Source organism: Anthonomus grandis, chromosome 20 (assembly GCF_022605725.1).
Source record: "Anthonomus grandis grandis chromosome 20, icAntGran1.3, whole genome shotgun sequence".
NCBI classification, from domain to species: Eukaryota; Metazoa; Arthropoda; class Insecta; order Coleoptera; family Curculionidae; genus Anthonomus; species Anthonomus grandis.
In genome coordinates this window covers 5570078-5589395 of record NC_065565.1, presented here as the reverse complement: position 1 = coordinate 5589395, position 19318 = coordinate 5570078, and the positions used below count along the sequence as shown (strand labels likewise).

The window sequence follows — 19318 nt, the reverse complement described above, 5'->3', positions numbered from 1 at the left end:
AACTATCCATAACCCCCCACCCACCCCACACATCTACCCAGTAAGAAACTCTTCTGAAAAATCACTGATTTTTGCCCATCTTATCCAATCTAATAACACTATTTCTATATTAAATATTTACAAAACAATTTTAGATAAACAGTGATATTATATTAAAAATTGCATATATATTTTCTGTAAAAGGATTGTTTTTCATCAACACAACCCTTACCCCCCCACCAACCTCAAAACATTTGCTCAGTGAGAAATTCCTTTAAAAAATCACTGTTTTTCGTCTATAATAACCAATCTATTAACACTGTTTTTGTACTCAACATTTATTATATAAATATATATAATTATAAGAAATTTAAATAAACAAACTGTGTTATTAGATTAAATATTAACTACAAAACCAGTTGCTATTCATGAGTATTATATTGGAAAACAATAATTTTTGAAAACAATTTTTCACTGGTCAATTGTGTGGGGTGGGTGGGGGGGGGTAAAGGTAGTTTAATATAAAAAATAAATAAATTATTGTTAACTTTCTGTAACCTGAAAAAATAAATTATATAATAAAATTAATTTCCTTCTCTAAGGCAATTATTTTGAACAATATTCATGTTTTTTATTAATATTAACCTTAGCCCCCCACCCACCCCACACATGTACCCAGTAAGAAATTGTTTGAAAAATCACCGTTTTCATCCATAATATCCAAACTAATAACACTGTTTTTAAATTAAATATTTATTAATTTACATATTGAAAGAAATATGCCGAATAAGGCACGTCTCGGATCACGTGCATATAGCCTGGCTTGGTACCGTCGTCATAGTGGTCCAGGTCAACGGTATATTATGAAAGGGAATATCGATCTCAGCATAATTTGGGAAAAGGAAATACACGCGGGCAATGAAGGGAAGGAGAGATTGGCTTTGACTATTGAAAGTTTAAGTCGATCCCGGTGACTTTTATATTTTGTTTGCTCTTGTTCATTTTATTTTTAAAACTTAAATTGTAACTAAAATAGTTATTTTTTTTTAAAGTTGGGTTTTATTTTTTTTATATTTCTGACAATATATACAAATTATATTAAATTTAAATAAACAAATTGTGTTATTAGATTTGATATTAACGACAAAACCAGCTGCTATTCATCAGTATTATTTTGCAAAACAGTGATTCTTTAAAACAATTTTTACTGGCTAATTATGTGGGGTGGGTGGGGGGGGTAAGGGTAGTTTAATATGAAAAATAAATAAATTATTGTTAACTTTCTGTAACCTGAAAAAGTAAATTATATAATAAAATTTATTTTCTTTTCTAAGGCAATTATTTTAAGCAATAATTCCGTTTTTTTATTAATATGACCCTTAGCCCCCCACCCACCCCACACATTTACCCAGTAAGAAATTGTTTGAGAAATCACTGTTTTTCATCCATAATATCCAATCTGATAACACTGTTTTTATATTAAATATTTATTAATATACTCATATATAATTATATAAAATTTAAATAAATAAACTGTGTTAATAGATTCGATATTAACGACAAAACCAGCTGCTATTCATGCGTATTATCTTGGAAAACAATGATTTTTAAAAACAATGTCCTATTGGTTAACTATGTGGGGTGGGTGGGGGGTCAAGGGTAATATATTATAAAAAATAAATAAAGTATGGTAAATTTACTGTAACCTAAAAAAGTAAGTCATTTAATAAAATTAATTTTTTTTTAAGTCAATTATTATGTACAAAAAACCGTTTTTCATTAACTTTTATAAAAGATAAAAACCCAAAATCAACAGCATCACACCTAACATATGGATATGTTAGGTGTTTTGTGTATGTTATGGTCTGATGATGCTCTAGTCGAGCGAAACATGTAATCTTTGTAATTTTATTAAATGTATTTGTGATGCTGTAGATTTCGTGTTTTTTTTTAACCTTTTATAAAAGTGTATGACCAGCATCTTTGGGATAATGGATGAATTTTTCGAGTTTTTCATTAATATTATCCTTAACGCCCCACCCACCCCACACATTTACCCAGTAAGAAAGTCTTCTGAAAAATCCCTGTTTTTCGTCTATAATATCCAATCCAATAGTTGTTTTTGTACTAAACCTTTATTAATATAAATATATATAATTATAAGGAATTTAAATAAACAAACCGTATTATTGGATTGAATATTACCGACAAAACCAGTTGTTATTCATAAGTATTATTTTGAAAAACAATAATTTTTAAAAACAGTTTTTCACTGGTCAATTGTGTGGGGTGGGTGGGGGGGTAAGGGTAGTTTAATATGAAAAATAAATAAATAATTGTTAACTTTCTGTAACCTGAAAAAATAAATTATATAATAAAATTAATTTTCTTCTCTAAGGCAATTATTTTAAACAATAATTCCGTTTTTTTATTAATATGACCCTTAGCCCCCCACCCACCCCACACATGTACCCAGTAAAAAATTGTTTGAAAAATCACTGTTTTTTATCTATAATATCCAATCTAATAACACTGTTTTTATATTAAATATTTATTAATATACTCATATATAATTATATAAAATTTAAATAAACAAACTGTGTTATTAGAAAAAATATAAACGACAAAACCAGCTACTACTCATGCGTATTATTTTGGAAAACAGTGATTTTTAAAGACAATTTCTTACTGGTTAATTGTGTGGGGTGGGTGGGGGGGCAAGGGTAGTGTATTATAATATATAAATAAACTATTGGAAATTTGCTGTAACCTAAAAAAATAAGTCATTTAATAAATTAATTATTTTTTTATTATTATGTACAGAAAAATCGTTTTTCATTAATATTATCGTTATCCCCCCACCCACCCCACACATTTATCTAGTAAGAAACTCTTTTGAAAAATCGCTGTTTTTCGTCCATATTATCGAATCTACTAACACTGCTTTTATATTAAATATTTATTACTATACTTATATATAAATATATCAAATTTAAATAAACAAACTGTGTTATTAGATTAGATAATAACGACAAAACCAGCTGCTATTCATGCGTATTATTTTGGAAAACAGTGATTTTTTAAAACAATTTTTACTGGTTAATTGTGTGGGGTGGGTGGGGGGGCAAGGGTAATGTATTATAAAAAAAAATAAACTATTGTATATTTACTGTAACCTAAAAAAGTAAGTCATTTAATAAAATTATTTTTTTTTAAATTATTATGTACAGAAAACCCGTTTTTCATTAATATTATCCTTAGCCCCCCACCCACCCCACACATTTATCCAGTAAGAAATTCTTTTAAAAAATCACTGTTTTTCGTCCATAATATCCAATCTAATAACGCCGTTTTTATACTAAATATTTATAAATAAAATTATATCAAATTTAAATAAACAGTGCTATTAAATTAAATATTGAATATATATTTTATGCAAAAACATTGTTTTTCATCAACACGACCCTTACACCCCCCACCCACCCCAAACATGTGCCCAGTAAGGAGTTCTTGTGCAAAATCACTAGTTTTCATTATTGAATTGAACTACATTTACCCAAAAGACCTTGGCCCTGTTGCACACTGGGCGCAGTAATATCCGTGACCAAAACCGGAATCCTCACTACAGCGGCGACATCTCGCAGTAGACCCTTGGTCACTGTCACTGTTCCAGTGTTCTTATCAACGGAGAAAAACTCCTTGAACAAACCATTGCCGGTAACCTCGTTACCGTGCTTATCCAGAGCCGTTATAGGTTCAGTTGCAGCAAAATTCAAGGCTTCCGAACTGTTCACGTCCGGATCCAAGGCTATTAGGTTGTAAATGACCGTTCCTACAGCAGCATCCTCCATTACCTGCAATTTGAGTGCATTAGTAGAGTGAGTAAGAGTCTAAAAGTCTTACCTCAGCCTTCTGAGTGGTTGGCACAAAGTAAGGCAGCTTGTCGTTGGTGTTGATCACTTTAATGGTCAAAGAGGCCGTTCCAGTTAGAGCTGGCTCCCCTCCATCCACAGCCATCACCTCTATGTTATACGTATTCCTTCTGTCGTAGTCCAGTTTGGAGGAAACGCTCACCAGTCCAGTTGCCTCGTCTATTTCAAAGTCTCCATTAGCCCCTTTGGACAAGGAGTAGCTGACCATAGCGTTTTCACACTCTCACGAGATGTGTGCTTGAACCTCCACAACACTCGTACCTTGAAGAGGGTTAATTCAGTACGAAACTGTCACTTTTTAGGGTAAACCCTTACCAACTGAAGCGTCTTCCGGTATAGCAGTCAAGTAACTCTCTTTAAGGAACACTGGTGGATTATTGTTCACATCTATGACGGTTATCTTCACTTGGGTGGTTGCCGTGAACTTCCCATCGGTTGCCTTGAAGAGTACTAATTGCAGAAACCTTTATTAATGACCCAAACACTTACCAGAACCGTCAGGTTGATGACGTTATCAGTATCGTTGCTCACGTCCAACCCTTTGGTACCAGAGATCCTCAATTTACCAGATTCCGAGTCGATTTTGAATAATTCCTCGTCGTTGCCCGCCACTATGGCATAAGAGACTTGCGAGGTCTTGTCCTCGTCTCTGGCATCTATAAAACGTTCCGGTTCGAACCTGTTTGCACCTTCGTTAACGAAGATCTTGTAAGTCGATTGTCCAAATATGGGGGGATTATCGTTGGTGTCGGTCAGGGTGATTTTCAAAGGTACTGCCGAGGTTTGGCCTTTACCGTCGTCGTCTGTGGCCTGTAACATTAAAGGTGAAATTGTCAATTGGGTCGAAACGTTTATCTCGAGCATATTTGGCAAATGAGGGTGCGCAAGCGTGTGTGGCGTGGATGGGATGATGGATGTTGGTGGTTTGAGGCCTCTAGAGGTTCCGAACTGTATTTGATGGGTTCTGAAGGCAATTGTGGATTTGATAGGAAGAAAGGATTGATGTTCTGGGTTTTCTATAGAGACTTTCAGTAATGTCAAAATTACAATTTTTTTAAGGCATTTATTACTTGCAAATAACACCGTTTTTCAATAAAGTTACTCTTGTCCCCCCACCCACCCCACACTCTTACCCAGTGAGACATTGTTTTGCAAAATCACTGTTTTTCCTTTGTTATTCTTAATTTATTAATACTGTTTTTGTATTAAATATTTATATATCAAATTTAAATAATTTATATTGAGTTATGGTCCTTCGAGTCTTATTAATGCACACTATTTTAAAAAAAAACAGTGATTTTTCAAGAGAATGTCTTACTGGGTAAATGTGTGGGGTGGGTGAAGGGATAAGAATAATGTTATTAAAAAAGGTTTTTTTTTCCAGAATATAATTGCCTTTAACGAAGAAATTATATAAAATTTAAATAAAAAAACTGTGTTATTAAATTGGGTATTAATGACAAAACCAGTTCTTATTCATGCGTATTATTTTGGAAAACAATGATTTTTCAAAGCAGATTCTTACTGGTAAGTTGTGTGGGGTGGGTGGGGGGGCAAGGGTAATTTATTATAAAAAATTAACAAATTGTTGTTAATTTTCTATAAACTGAAAAAATAAATTGCTTATTAAAATTAATAAAAAAAAAAATTCAACAACATTACTCTTGCCCCCCCACCCACCCCACACATTTACCCAGTAAAAATTCTTCTGAAAAATCACTATTTTGTTTATAATATCTATGCTAATATCACTGTTTCTTTATTTAAATTTAATATAATTTTATATAAATTATATATGAATATTTAATACAAAAACAGTGTTATGAAGTTGTATATTATGAATAAAATTAGCTCTTGTCCATGCGTACTATTTTAAAAAACAGTGATTTTGCAGAAGAATTTTTACTGGATAAATGTGTGGGGTGGGTGGGGGGTTACGGGTAATGTTATTGAATGTTCTTTTTTGCATTAAATAATTGTCTTAAAGAAGAAAATTATTTTATTAAGCAATTCACTTTTTCTGGTTACAGAAAATTAACAATAATTTGTTTATTTCTTATAAAACACCCTTGCTCCCCCCCACCCGCCCCACACTTTTATCCAGTAAGAAATTCTTCTGAAAAATCACTGTTTTTGTCCATAATATCCAATCTAATAGCACTATTTCTTTATTTAAATTCAATATAATTTTACATATATTATATATAAATATTTAGTACAAGAACAGTGTTATAAAGTTGTTTATTATGAATAAAATTAGCTCTTTTCCATGTGTACTATTTTAAAAAACAGTGATTTTGCAGAAGAATTTTTACTGGGTAAATGTGTGGGGTGGGTGGGGGGACAAGGGTGTTTTATAAAAAATAAACAAATTATTGTTAATGTTCTATAACCTGAAAAAATTAATTATTTATTTAAGTTAATTTTTTTAAGGCAATTATTTTATGCAAAAAACACCGTTTTTCAATGACATTACCCTTGCCCCCCCACCCACCCCACACATTTACCCAGTAAGAAATTCTTTTGAAAAATCACTATTTTTTGTTCATAATACCTATATATTATATAGATGCTGTAGATTTTGAGAGTTTTTCGTTCCTGCTTTTGATATTATACCAGCACCTTAGAGAGAAAATGGATGACTTTTTTAATTAAAAAAAAAATAGTCCAGTTTTCTCAAAAAGACCTCTTAATAATAAAAATTCCAATATTGTAGGGACACAAAGTCAACGGTCTCAGATCATGTTTATTTTAGAAAAAACTATTACACGTGTTTCGCCCTAAGGCATCATCAGATCGGTAAAGCTATTCGTTTATAAGCTGGGTAAGTGTGTGAGGTGGGTGGGGGGCAAGGGTAATGTCATTAAAAAACGGTGTTTTTTGCAGAAAATAATTGCCTTAATAAATAATTAATTTTTCCAGGTTATAGAACATTAATAACAATTTGTTTATTTTTTATAATAGATTACCCTTACCCCCCCACCCACCCCACATAGCTTACCAGTAAGAAATTCTTCTGCAAAATCACTGTTTTTCAAAATAGTACGCATGGACAACAGCTAATTTTGTCCATAATATACAACTTCATAACACTGTTTTTGTACTAAATATTTATATATAATATATATAAGATTATATTGAATTTAAATAAAAAAACAGTTCTATTAGATTGGATATTATGGAAAAAAAGTGTGATTTTTTAGAAGAATTTCTTACTGGATAAAAGTGTGGGGTGGGTGGGGGGGCAAGGGTGTTTTATAAAAAATAAACAAATTATTGTTAATGTTTTATAACCTGAAAGAGTAAATTATTTATTTAATTTAAGTTTTTTCTTCTAAGGCAATTATTTTTTGCAAAAAATACCGTTTTTCAATGATATTACAAAAAAAACATATTTTTGCATTAAATTATTGCATTAGAAAAAAATAACTATAATTAATAAGCTTCTGCTTCCTTATTTGCCAAAACTGCTCGACAGTTGCCAGTCAAGCGTCACTGCTCGGATCATAGTCAAGTCCCTGGGTTTAGATCATCATTTATTTTTAAGGCAATTAATTTATGCAATAAACGCCGTTTTTTAATAACACAACCCTTGCCCCCCCACCCACCCCACACAGCTTACCAGTAAGAATTACTTACTGGGCACAAAGAGTTTGAATTTTTTTCAATCCAACTTTAAAAATTCATAAGAAATTCAAATCAAGAGCAATTTACTTGAAACTTCCTGTACATATAAAGACATTAATTGCTAATCGATGAGAGAAAATTGCAAGTTAATTGGTCTAATATTTTTCAAGTGATAGATTTTTTAGCGAAAACTTTGAGTCATAAAAAACTTGATGTTGCATTATGAGTTCTGTTGGACTGTGCTTGGTAAAAAATGTATAACTTATAAAATAATGATTGATTGAATAATTAGCAATTGACCCCTTTACAATTACAAGAAGTTTCAAGTAAATTGCTCTTGATATGAATTTCTTATGAATTTTTAAAGTGTATTCTTATACTCTTACACCTAAAAATAATAATAATTATCGACCCTTATTTATTTACATATTTAAGGCACTACAATGATAATAAAATTAAATTTGGTAGTGAGGTCTAGCTTTAGCTAGACCTAGAGTAGCTTTTAAGCTACTCCTATACTCCGCCACCCATTAAAAATAAAGAGAAAGAAAAGGAAAGAAAAACTTACTTATCCTAAAAACGAGTTATATATATAAAAAAAACATGAATTAATAGTGCGAGACTATGGTAATATATAATTAAAAAAAACATGTAATATGAGAAGAAAAACAGTATACTAAAGAAGAGAAGGAAATAATAAATAAATAAAATAAAAATACCAAATTTATTAGGCGGTCTATTTTTGAGTCTTATTCTTTGAATAAACAATAAAGAGGCAGATTATTGTTTATTTATTTATTTAAAAATAAACAAATTATTGCCAAAAAAACGTTTTTTTATAAACATTACCCTTGCCCCCCCCACCCACCCCACACAACTTATCAGTGAGAGATTCTTTTAAAAAATCACTGTTTTTGTATCAAATATTTATTAATATACATACATATAATTATGTAAAATTTAAATAAACAAACTGTGTTATTAGATTGAATATTAACGACGAAACCAGCTGTTACGCATGCGTATTACTTTGGAAAACAATGATTTTTCAAAGCAGTTTCTTACTGGTAAATTGTGTGGGGTGGGTGGGGGGCAAGGGTAGTTTCAATTCAATTCAATTCAATTTAATATATTCAACTTCAATATAAAATATTACAATTCTAAGAATATAAAACACCTAGATACCAGAGTATCTGTATGTGCTATGGTAGAAACAATTTAAAAATTCTATTACATGACATTATAAAAAATTAACAATTTGTTGTTACAAATTGCTATAACCTGAATGAAAAACAGGATGTTTGACTAAAAACAATTGACCAATTAACTTATAACCTCATTCTACCGATTAGCAATAGATGTCTTAATAATCACAATAAGTTGCAAGTCAATTGCTCTTAATTTGAATTTTTTATGAATTTTTAAAGTTGGGTTTAAATAGTTTTTGCAAAAATCCTTTTTTTTAATTAAAACCACCCTTGCCCCCCCACCCACCCCACACAACTTACCAGTGAGAAATTCTTTTGAAAAATCACTGTTTTTGTATTAAATATTTATTAATATACATATATATAATTTTATAAAATTTAAATAAACAAACTGTGTTATTAGATTGAATATTAACGACAAAACCAGATGTTACGCATGCGTATTATCTTGGAAAACAATGATTTTTCAAAGCAGTTTCTTACTGGAAAGTTGTGTGGGGTGGGTGGGGGGGCAAGGGTGGTATTAATGAGAAAAAAGATTTTTGCAAAAACTATTTTAATCCAACTTCAAAAATTCATAAAAAATTTAAATTAAGAGCAATTGACTTGAAACTTATTGTGATTATTAAGACATCTATTGCTAATCGATAGAATAAGGTTATAAGTTAATTGGTCAATTATTTTCAACAAAACATCCTGTTTTTCATTCAGGTTATAGAAAATTAACAACAATTTGTTTATTTTTTATGACAAACTACCCTTGCCCCCCACCCACCCCACACAGCTTACCAGTAAGAAAGTTCTTTAAAAAAACATCGTTTTCTAAAAAAATACGCATAAATAAGAGCTGGTTTCGTCATTAATATTCAATCTAATAACACAATTTGTTTATTTAAATTTTATATAATTATATATATGTATAATAATAAATATTTAATACAAAAACAGTGATTTTTCAAAAGAATTTCTCACTGGTAAGTTGTGTGGGGTGGGTGGGGGGGCAAGGGTAGTGTATTATAAAAAATAAACAAATTGTTGTTAATTTTCTATAACCTGAATGAAAAACAGGATGTTTTGTTAAAAATAATTGACCAATTAACTTATAACCTTATTCTACCGATTAGCAATAGATATCTTCATCATCACAATAAGTTTCAAGTTAATTGCCCTTAATTTAGATTTTTTATGAATTTTTGAAATTGGATTAAAATAGTTTTTGCAAAAATCTTTTTTTTAATTAAAACCACCCTTAGCCCCCCACCCACCCCACACAACTTACCAGTGAGAAATTCTTTTGAAAAATCACTGTTTTTGTATTAAATATTTATTAATATACATATATATAATTTTATAAAATTTAAATAAACAAACTGTGTTATTAGATTGAATATTAACGACGAAACCGGATGTTACGCATGCGTATTATCTTGGAAAAAAATGATTTTTCAAAGCAGTTTCTTACTGGTAAGTTGTGTAGGGTGGGTGGGGGGGCAAGGGTAGTTTATTATAAAAAATAAACAAATTGTTCTTAATTTTCTATAACCTGAACGAAAAACAGGATGTTTTACTAAAAACAATTGACCAATTAACTTATAACCTTATTCTACCGATTAGCAATAGATATCTTCATCATCACAATAAGTTTCAAGTAAATTGCTCTTAATTTGAATTTTATTATGAATTTTTGAATTTGAATTTAAATAGTTTTTGCAAAAATCCTTTTTTTTAATTAAAACCACCCTTGCCCCCCCACCCACCCCACACAACTTACCAGTGAGAAACTCTTTTGAAAAATCACTGTTTTATATTAAATATTTATTAATATACATAAATATAATTATATAAAATTTAAATAAACAAACTGTGTTATTAAATTGGGTATTAATGACCAGCTGTTACGCATGCGTATTATTTAGGAAAACAATGATCTTTAATAGAATTTTCTTACTGGTAAATTATGTAGGGTGGGTGGGGGGTCAAGGGTAGCGTTAATAAAAAAAAAAGTTTTTTGCAGAAAACAATTTCCATCTTCCTCATATACAGTAGTAAAGACGACAGAGCGATTGCTAAACCAGTTACGTGACACCCTCCACACCCAGTTGCACGGATGACTCCTTACAGAAAAAAACTTTCCTCAAAATAATTTCTATCTTCCTCACAACCCGTGAGTGTTTGTCAACCCAGTTAACGATTACTCACAGATCCACTTTCATATACTCACAACAAATTGCAGATGGTACTCGGGTTTACTCTCGAAATCCAGGCAAGGCTCCACTCCCAAGTTAACACACTGCGCAACCGTCACCGTTCCAGTACGATTATTAACCTCGAACCGTTCGGCACCACTTCCAGTTAGTTTGTAGATGAGGCCGTTTTCTCCAAACTTCCCGCTATCTCTGTCCTTTGCTACGATGGTTACCACTGGGGTACCTGGAGAGGCCACTTCAGAAACAGTAGCTGAGTAGCTGTCTTGGTCAAAAGTTGGAGCATTATCGTTTACATCCAGCACTGTAAAAACATTGGGAAAGCTTAACACCTTAAGTGAATATTAATTATACAGTAATTGCTCTAAAAACCCTCCCTGTATAGCAATCAGCTTCAAACTCCTATCAGACCTTTATACCCTCAAAGACTAATAGTCCTAAAAGTTTCAACTGAATCGAGCAATTGAGTGCCGAGTTATCGTGCCCCAATCAACTCACTCATACTTACCAGTGATCGTAATGGTTGCAGTTGAGGACAATTGCTGCTTAGTATATAACTCTTTGGCAACAGCTAAAATGATGAATTTTCTCTGGTTGGGGTCCTCATAGTCCAAATTATTATGGGCCACCCTGATGGTCACCGGGGTTGACCCGAGGGCTGACTTGGGTTCAATGGAAAACGCTCCAGAGATGTCGTTGAGGTCCAAGGAGAACGCCGAATTATTCCCCTAATTAAAAATCCTCCTATGATTAATAAATTATTGAGTAAATTAGCTACGAACCTCGTCTGGATCAGCAACAGTCATGTCCAAGTTAGATAAAGCCGCTCCCTCAGGAATATTCTCGGGAATTTCGACGAAATACTCCCGTTTATCAAACTTTGGGGGTTCATCGTTGACGTCCAGGATTCTCACTACAGCGGGGGCAGTGCTGACCGTCAACGGGTCGTTTCCTCTTACCCCGTTGACCATTTCGTGTGCCCGCACCTCGAACCTCAAAATTCCCTCGGGATCTTTGATCGCCTCCCGATCCAGCGGTCGAACGATGTACACCTCGCCGGTCACCGGGTCTATTTGAAAATACTCCATTGGACCTACAAATTAAAATTCCTCAAATATTCGTTACTTTATTAACGCATCGACTTACTATGGATTAATTCGTACATAATGCCCCTGGGGTTCCCCCTGTCTCCGTCCTCAGCCGTTGCGGTGAATACCAACGAGTTCAAAGGGGTGTCCTCGGGTAGTTCTGCGGTCAGATTGTTGAGGAACCTCGGGGGGGTGTCCTGGACGTCTCGGACATTTATTGTGACGTCAGCTGTGCTCGATAGGGTGCCGTCCTGTAAATATTTAGGGGTTGTTTAACTATGACCTAAGAAAAAATGATTTTTGTACATCTAGATAGTTGAAGTGGGGTTATGTCGACCTCTTAAATTGCTTGGTTTAATTGTCTGGAAGAAGTCAATTAATATGACCTAATCCCTGAGGGACTCATAACCTGGAAGGAAATATGGAAAAAAGAAGAGAGGGGGTGATTTAGTTCTACTACTATCCAGATCTTCTGGAAATAGTGGTTTTTGTCCATAGAGTGGTAATGCTGGTTCAATAAGTCAGTATAGGGCTAAAGATGATGAGGTGGTTGGTAGAACTGCGTTAAATACACTAGTTCTGACGAAATAAAGTCTGTCTACTTATAGTTAAATTATGTGTATAACAGTGTTTGCCTTGACAGTGTCTTTATTTTGATGCGAACGTTATAAGTTAATTGGTTAATTATTTTTTGCCAAAGATCTGTTTTTTTTTGTTGACATTGCCCGAAGCCCCCCGCCCACCCCAAACACTTTTCCCAGTAAGAAATTTTTTGCAAAAAATTATTTTGAACCTTTATAAAAAATTGAAATCAAGAGCAGTTTACTTGGAACTTGTTGTGAAGATTAAGAGACCTATTGCTAATCGATGTAAAAAGGTTGCAAGTTAATTGATATATTAGTTTCTAAGTTATAATTTTTTTACAGAAAACAGCCCGAAAATTATTTTAGTCCAACTTTAAAAATTCATAAGAAATTTAAATCAAGAACAATTTACTTGAAACTTTTTGTAATTTTAAACAGATCTATTGCTAATCGACGCAAGAAAGTTGCAAGTTAATTGGTCAATTATTTTTCAAGTTATGATTTTTTTAGTAAAGACGCTACTGCATAAAAAACTTGATGCAATATTGGACTGTTTTTGGTAAAAAATTTATTACAAAAAAAATAACTGATCAATTAACTTATAACTTTATCACATCGATTAGCAATAGATTTGTTTATAATTGCAAAAAGTTTTAAGTCAATTGCTCTTGATTTGAATTTCTTATGAATTTTTAAAGTTGGATTTAAAAAAGATTCAGACTGTTTTTGCATAGGAATTTCTTACTAGAAAAACTGTTTGGGGTGGGTGGGGGGTTAAGGATGGTGTTAATAAAAAAATAGGTTAATTAGTTAAATCATTTTTGCAAAACATTCCCTTTATCATTGACAGCATCCCTAGCCCCCCACCCACCCCCAAGAGTTTTTCTAGTAAGAAATTCCTCTGCAAAAACAATCCGAATTTTTTTAATATCCAACTTTAAAAATTCATAAAAAATTCAAATCAAGAGCAATTGACTTGAGACTTCTTATAATTGTTAAGATATCTATTGCTAATCGATGTGAGAAGGTAATAAGTCAATTGGTCAATTATTTTTTAAGTGATAAATTTTTTACCAAAAACAGTCCAACAGAACTCATGTGGTAACCTCAAGTTTTTTATGCATCAGTGTTTTGCTAAAAAAATTACAATTTTAAAAACAATTGACCAATTAACTTTTAACCCTTTTGCATCGATTAGCAATAGATGTCTATATAATCACAACAAGTTTCAAGTAAATTGCTCTTGATTTGACCTTTCCATGAATTTTCAAAGTTGGATTAAAATAATTTTCAGACTGTTTTTGCAGAGGAATTTCTAACTAAAAAATGAATTGGGATAGGTGGGGGGCTAAGGGTTGTGTTAATGAAAAATAAGTTAATTGGTCAAATATTTTTTGCAAAATATTCTATTTTTATTAACACCACCCCTAGCCTCCCACCCACCCCAAACAGTTTTTCTAGTAAGAAATTCCTGTGCAAAAACAGTCCGAATTCTTTAAATTCAACTTTAAAAATTCATAAGAAATTCAAATCAGGAGCAATTTACTTGAAACTTCTTATAATTGTTGAGATATCTATTGCTAATCGATGTGAGAAGGTTACAAGTTAACTGGTCAATTATTTTTTAAGTGATAAATTTTTTACCAAAAACAGTCCAACAGAACTCATGTGGCAACTTCAAGTTTTTTATGCATCAATGTTTTTGCTAAAAAAATTATAATTTGAAAAACAATTGACCAATTAACTTCTAACCTTTTTGCATCGATTAGCAATAGATGTCTTTATAATCGCAAAAAGTTTCAAGTAAATTGCTCTTGATTTGAACTTCCTATGAATTTTTAAATTTGGATTAAAATCATTTTCGGACTGTTTTTGCAGAACAATTTCTTACTAGAAAAACTATTTGGGCTGGGTGGGGGGCTAAGGGTGTTGTTAATGATAAATAAGTTAATTGATCAAATATTTATTGCAAAATATTCTATTTTTATTAACATCACCCCTAGCCCCCCACCCACCCCAAACAGTTTTTCTAGTAAGAAATTCCTCTGCAAAAACAGTACGAATTTTCTTAAATTCAACTTTAAAAATTCATAAGAAATTCAAATCAGGAGCAATTTACTTGAAGCTTCTTATAATTGTTAAGATATCTATTGCTAATCGATGTGAGAAGGTTATAAGTTAATAGGTCGATTATTTTTTAAGTGATAAATTTTTTACCAAAAACAGTCCAACAGAACTCATGTGGCAACCTCAAGTTTTTTATGCATCAGTGTTTTTGCTAAAAAATTTATAATTTGAAAAGCAATTGACCAATTAACTTTTAACCTTTTTGCATCGATTGGCAATAGATGTCTATATAATCACAACAAGTTTCAAGTAAATTGCTCTTGATTTGAACTTCCTATGAAGTTTCAAAGTTGGGTTAAAATAATTTTCAGACTGTTTTTGCAGAGGAATTTCTGACTAAAAAACGAATTGGGGTGAGTGGGGGGCTAAAGGTGTTGTTAATGAAAAATAAGTTAATTGGTCAAATATTTTTTGCAAAATACTTAATTTTTTAATAACACCACCCCTAGCCTCCCACCCACCCCAAACAGTTTTTCTAGTAAGAAATTCCTGTGCAAAAACAGTCCGAATTTTTTAAATCCAAATTTAAAAATTCATAAGAAATTCAAATCAAGAGCAATTTACTTGAAACTTCTTATAATTGTTAAGATATCTATTGCTAATCAATGTGAAAAGGTTATAAGTTAATTGGTTAATTATTTTTTAAGTGATAATTTTTTTATCAAAAAAGTCCAACAGAACTCATGTGGCAGCCTCAAGTTTTTATGCATCAGTGTTTTTTCTAAAAAATTTATAATTTGAAAAGCAATTGACCAATTAACTTTTAACCTTTTTGCATCGATTAGCAATAGATGTCTTTATAATGATAAAAAGTTTCAAGTAAATTGCTCCTGATTTGAACTTCCTATGAATTTTCAAAGTTGGATTAAAATAATTTTCGGACTGTTTTTGCAGAACAATTTCTTACGAGAAAAACTGTGGGGGGTGGGTGGGGGGCTAAGGGTTTTGTTAATGAAAAATTAGTTAATTGGTCAAATATTTTTTGCAAAACATTCTATTTTTTATTAACACCACCCCTAGCCCTTTACCCACCCCCAACAGTTTTTCTAGTTAGAAATTCCTCTGCAAAAACAGTCTGAATTTTTTTTTAAATCCAACTTTAAAAATTCACAAGAAATTTAAATCAAGAGCAATTTACTTGAAACTTCTTATAATTGTTAAGATATCTATTGCTAGTCGATGTGAGAAGGTTATGAGTTAATTGGTCAATTATTTTTTAAGTGATAATTTTTTTACCAAAAACAGTCCAACAGAACTCATGTGGCAACCTCAAGTTTTTTATGCATCAGTGTTTTTGCTAAAAAATTTATAATTTGAAAAGCAATTCACCAATTAACTTTTAACCCTTTTGCATCGATTAGCAATAGACGTCTTTATAATCACAAAAAGTTTCAAGTAAATTCCTCTTGATTTGAATTTCTTATAAATTTTCAAAGTTGGATTAAAATAATTTTCAGACTATTTGCAGAGGAATTTCTGACTAAAAAACGAATTGGGGTGGGTGGGGGGCTAAGAGTGTTGTTAATGAAAAGATAAGTTAATTGGTCAAATATTTTTTGCAAAACATTCTATTTTTCATTAAAACCACCCTTAGCCCCCCACCCACCCCCAACAATTTTTCTAGTAAGAAATTCCTCTGCAAAAACAGTACGAATTTTTTTAAAATACAACTTTATAAATTCATAAGAAATTCAAATCAGGAGCAATTTACTTGAAACTTCTTACAAATGTTAAGATATCTATTGCTAGTCGATGTGAGAAGGTTATAAGTTAATTGGTCAATTATTTTTTAAGTGATAAATTTTTTACGAAAATCAGTCCAACAGAACTCATGTGGCAACCTCAAGTTTTTTATGCATAAGTGTTTTTGCTACAAAATTTATAATTTGAAAAGCAATTGACCAACTAACTTTTAACCTTTTTACATCGATTAGCAATAGATGTCTTTATAATCACAAAAAGTTTCAAGTAAATTGCTCTTGATTTGAATTTTTTATGAATTTTCAAAATTGGATTAAAATAATTTTCAGACTGTTTTTGCAGAGGAATTTCTGACTAAAAAACGAATTGGGGTGGGTGGGGTGCTAAGGGTGTTGTTAATGAAAAATAGGTTAATTGGTCAAATATTTTCTGCAAAAAATTCTGTTTCTAATTAACACTACCCTTAACCCCCCACCCACCCCACACAGCTTACCAGTGAGGAATTATTCTGCAAAAACAGCATGAAAATTATTTTTGTTCGACTTTAAAAATTCATAAGAAGTTCAAATTAAGAGCAATTTACTTGAATCTTCTTGTGGTTATAAAGACATCTATTGCTAATCGACGCGAGAAGGTTTTAAGTTAATTGGTCTATTATTTTTTAATTTATAATTTTTTTTAGAAAAAAAAACACTGATTCATAAGGACCATGATGTTGCAATACGAGTTTTGTTGGACTGTTTTTGGTAAAAAAATTATCACTTGAAAAATAATTGTCCAATTAACTTATAACCTTATTATATCGATTAACAAAAGATGTCTTTATAATTACAAGAAGTTTCAAGTAAATTTCCCTTGATTTGAACTTCTTATGAATTTTTAAAGTTGGATTATAATAATAATTTTTGAACTGAATTAATAAAAAATAGTTTTTTGCAAAAAATAATTGACCAATTAACTTATTAGAAAAAAAAAACAGAGAATGGATATAGGGCAACCTATGACTGATCTACCTTAAAAAATTACGTATTTTTTTATTTTAAGACGTTAACGTTCACTAATTTTCCAATAAAACCACTGACACACAAACAATAATTACCGTAAATAGACACTTACCGTAGCAGCCAAAGAAAACGAATATCGACTCCTCTCAGTGTAGTTCAACCTCCTGTCGAGCACTAGGGCCCCTTTAAAAGAATTCACACTCGAACTCACTTCTATAACCTTAAAAACGTCACAAGCCTCCCCCGAATCCGGTGCATTCAAACATTTCAATTCCAGGTTTTCCCCCACGGTATCCTTGTCTATCACAGACAAATTTGTCAGTAACGAGGCACCGATCGGGGCGTCTTCGTCTACGGTGATCTCGTAGGGAACCTTAAAGAAATTAATTATTATGAAATATCGATTCATCAAGAAAATCGGCATCGTGACAAAGATAGTCAACCCTATCAAAAGCCTTCGAGAAGTCCGTATAGATGCCTTAGTGCGACCATCCCAGGAGGCCTTAGAGCCACTTTTAGGAAGGTTGTGTCCTTATGTCAAGTGATGTTTATGTATATGACCTCTGAAAGGACCCTCTCAACTCCCCCCAATAATTCAAAATCCTGTCAGACCTTCATGACTCAATCAAGATCAGAAGGTCAGTTAGTGGCAGGGAATTGATGCATTGTACACCTTTAGAATCACTTGATAAAGACGTACAATCGTTCTTTGGTTCCTAGTGCATCATCTACTCACGTTTTCAAACTCCGGTGCAAAATCATTCTCGTCCAAAATGATGACGTTGATGTCCTCGGTCACTACGTTGTTCTTCACTGCCCCTTTAACCTCGTCTTCTAAGCTGATGGTCAGGTGAAGGGTGGAGTTGGCCTTAAAAGAATTAATTCAGACATCGATCGACTATAAAACATGTCAGCAAACCTCATAGTCCAAGGGTTTAACGACTTTAACTGCACCAGTTTGATGGTCGACACTGAGGACATCGGTGCCTTGCAGGTCGTACCTCAAAGAACTGCCCTCGGGGTCGATTCCTTCCAGTTTGTAGATTTCGGTGCCCACCGGGGTACTTTCGGAGATCGCGATGTTGTTCATGTCCATCGAGAAGGTCGGGGGCAGGTTGGCAGAACATTCTGAAAGAAATATTCAATTTGTTAAGTCTGTGTGGGTCAATTTACAGTCTCTGGTTTGCTTCTTAAGTCAACAAAGTCGATGTTCGTCAACTTTGTTACTGTTAGGTGGTGCCCATCAGTTCATATAAGAAAATTCCTTGTTTCTTACAGGCAGTTGGTTTTTTCAGCTGGTTTAGGCAATTAAGGTTATTTTCCAGACAGTAATTAATGCAGTAATTTAATTGATTTTTCCAGGCACCCAAGTCAATTTAACTGGTTCATTCGTTGATGCTTCGTCCTCTAAAACCACTAATTTTAGTCCTATTTAATCCTCTACTACGCTATACATTTGTACGAGCATTTTTCATCTATGCATTGGATGCTGGGATGTACTTGTCGAATGTTTGTCGAGCATGTAAGAGTGACCATATTGAACCAAAAAATTAATAGAACGCATTTACTTTGCTGAGCTTATCGCTAGGTGTAGAGATGCATTAAGTGAATTATGTCAAATGTTTGTCGAGTATCGTTAGAGGCATTGTGGATTATTGAAATTTTTTTTGGCTACATTTGTGGCAAATTAAAAATCCTTTTTTGTGATCTAATTTTCATGAAAATTGGTGGAGAATTAAGGAAATTATGGCAAAAAACACTTTGTCCCTGGTATTTTTTATTAATTCTCTCCTAACTTGAAAACCGTTGGACTCATGAAAATTTGTATAGATACATTTTTTGTTTAAAATTAAAAATCCTTTCT

At 32.2% G+C, this 19318-nt stretch overlaps 1 protein-coding gene across 1 annotated transcript in view; it reads right to left on the bottom strand.

The window, feature by feature from the left end:
- Nucleotides 1-19318, bottom strand: part of LOC126747887 (cadherin-87A) — a 100568-nt gene that overhangs the window by 31726 nt on the left and 49524 nt on the right. Inside the window, 11 exon segments of the mRNA XM_050456800.1 lie at nucleotides 3536-3833; nucleotides 3883-4172; nucleotides 4227-4350; nucleotides 4401-4721; nucleotides 10968-11254; nucleotides 11459-11678; nucleotides 11733-12043; nucleotides 12097-12289; nucleotides 17567-17827; nucleotides 18191-18322; nucleotides 18374-18582. Coding sequence (XP_050312757.1) covers nucleotides 3536-3833; nucleotides 3883-4172; nucleotides 4227-4350; nucleotides 4401-4721; nucleotides 10968-11254; nucleotides 11459-11678; nucleotides 11733-12043; nucleotides 12097-12289; nucleotides 17567-17827; nucleotides 18191-18322; nucleotides 18374-18582 — 2646 coding nt within the window.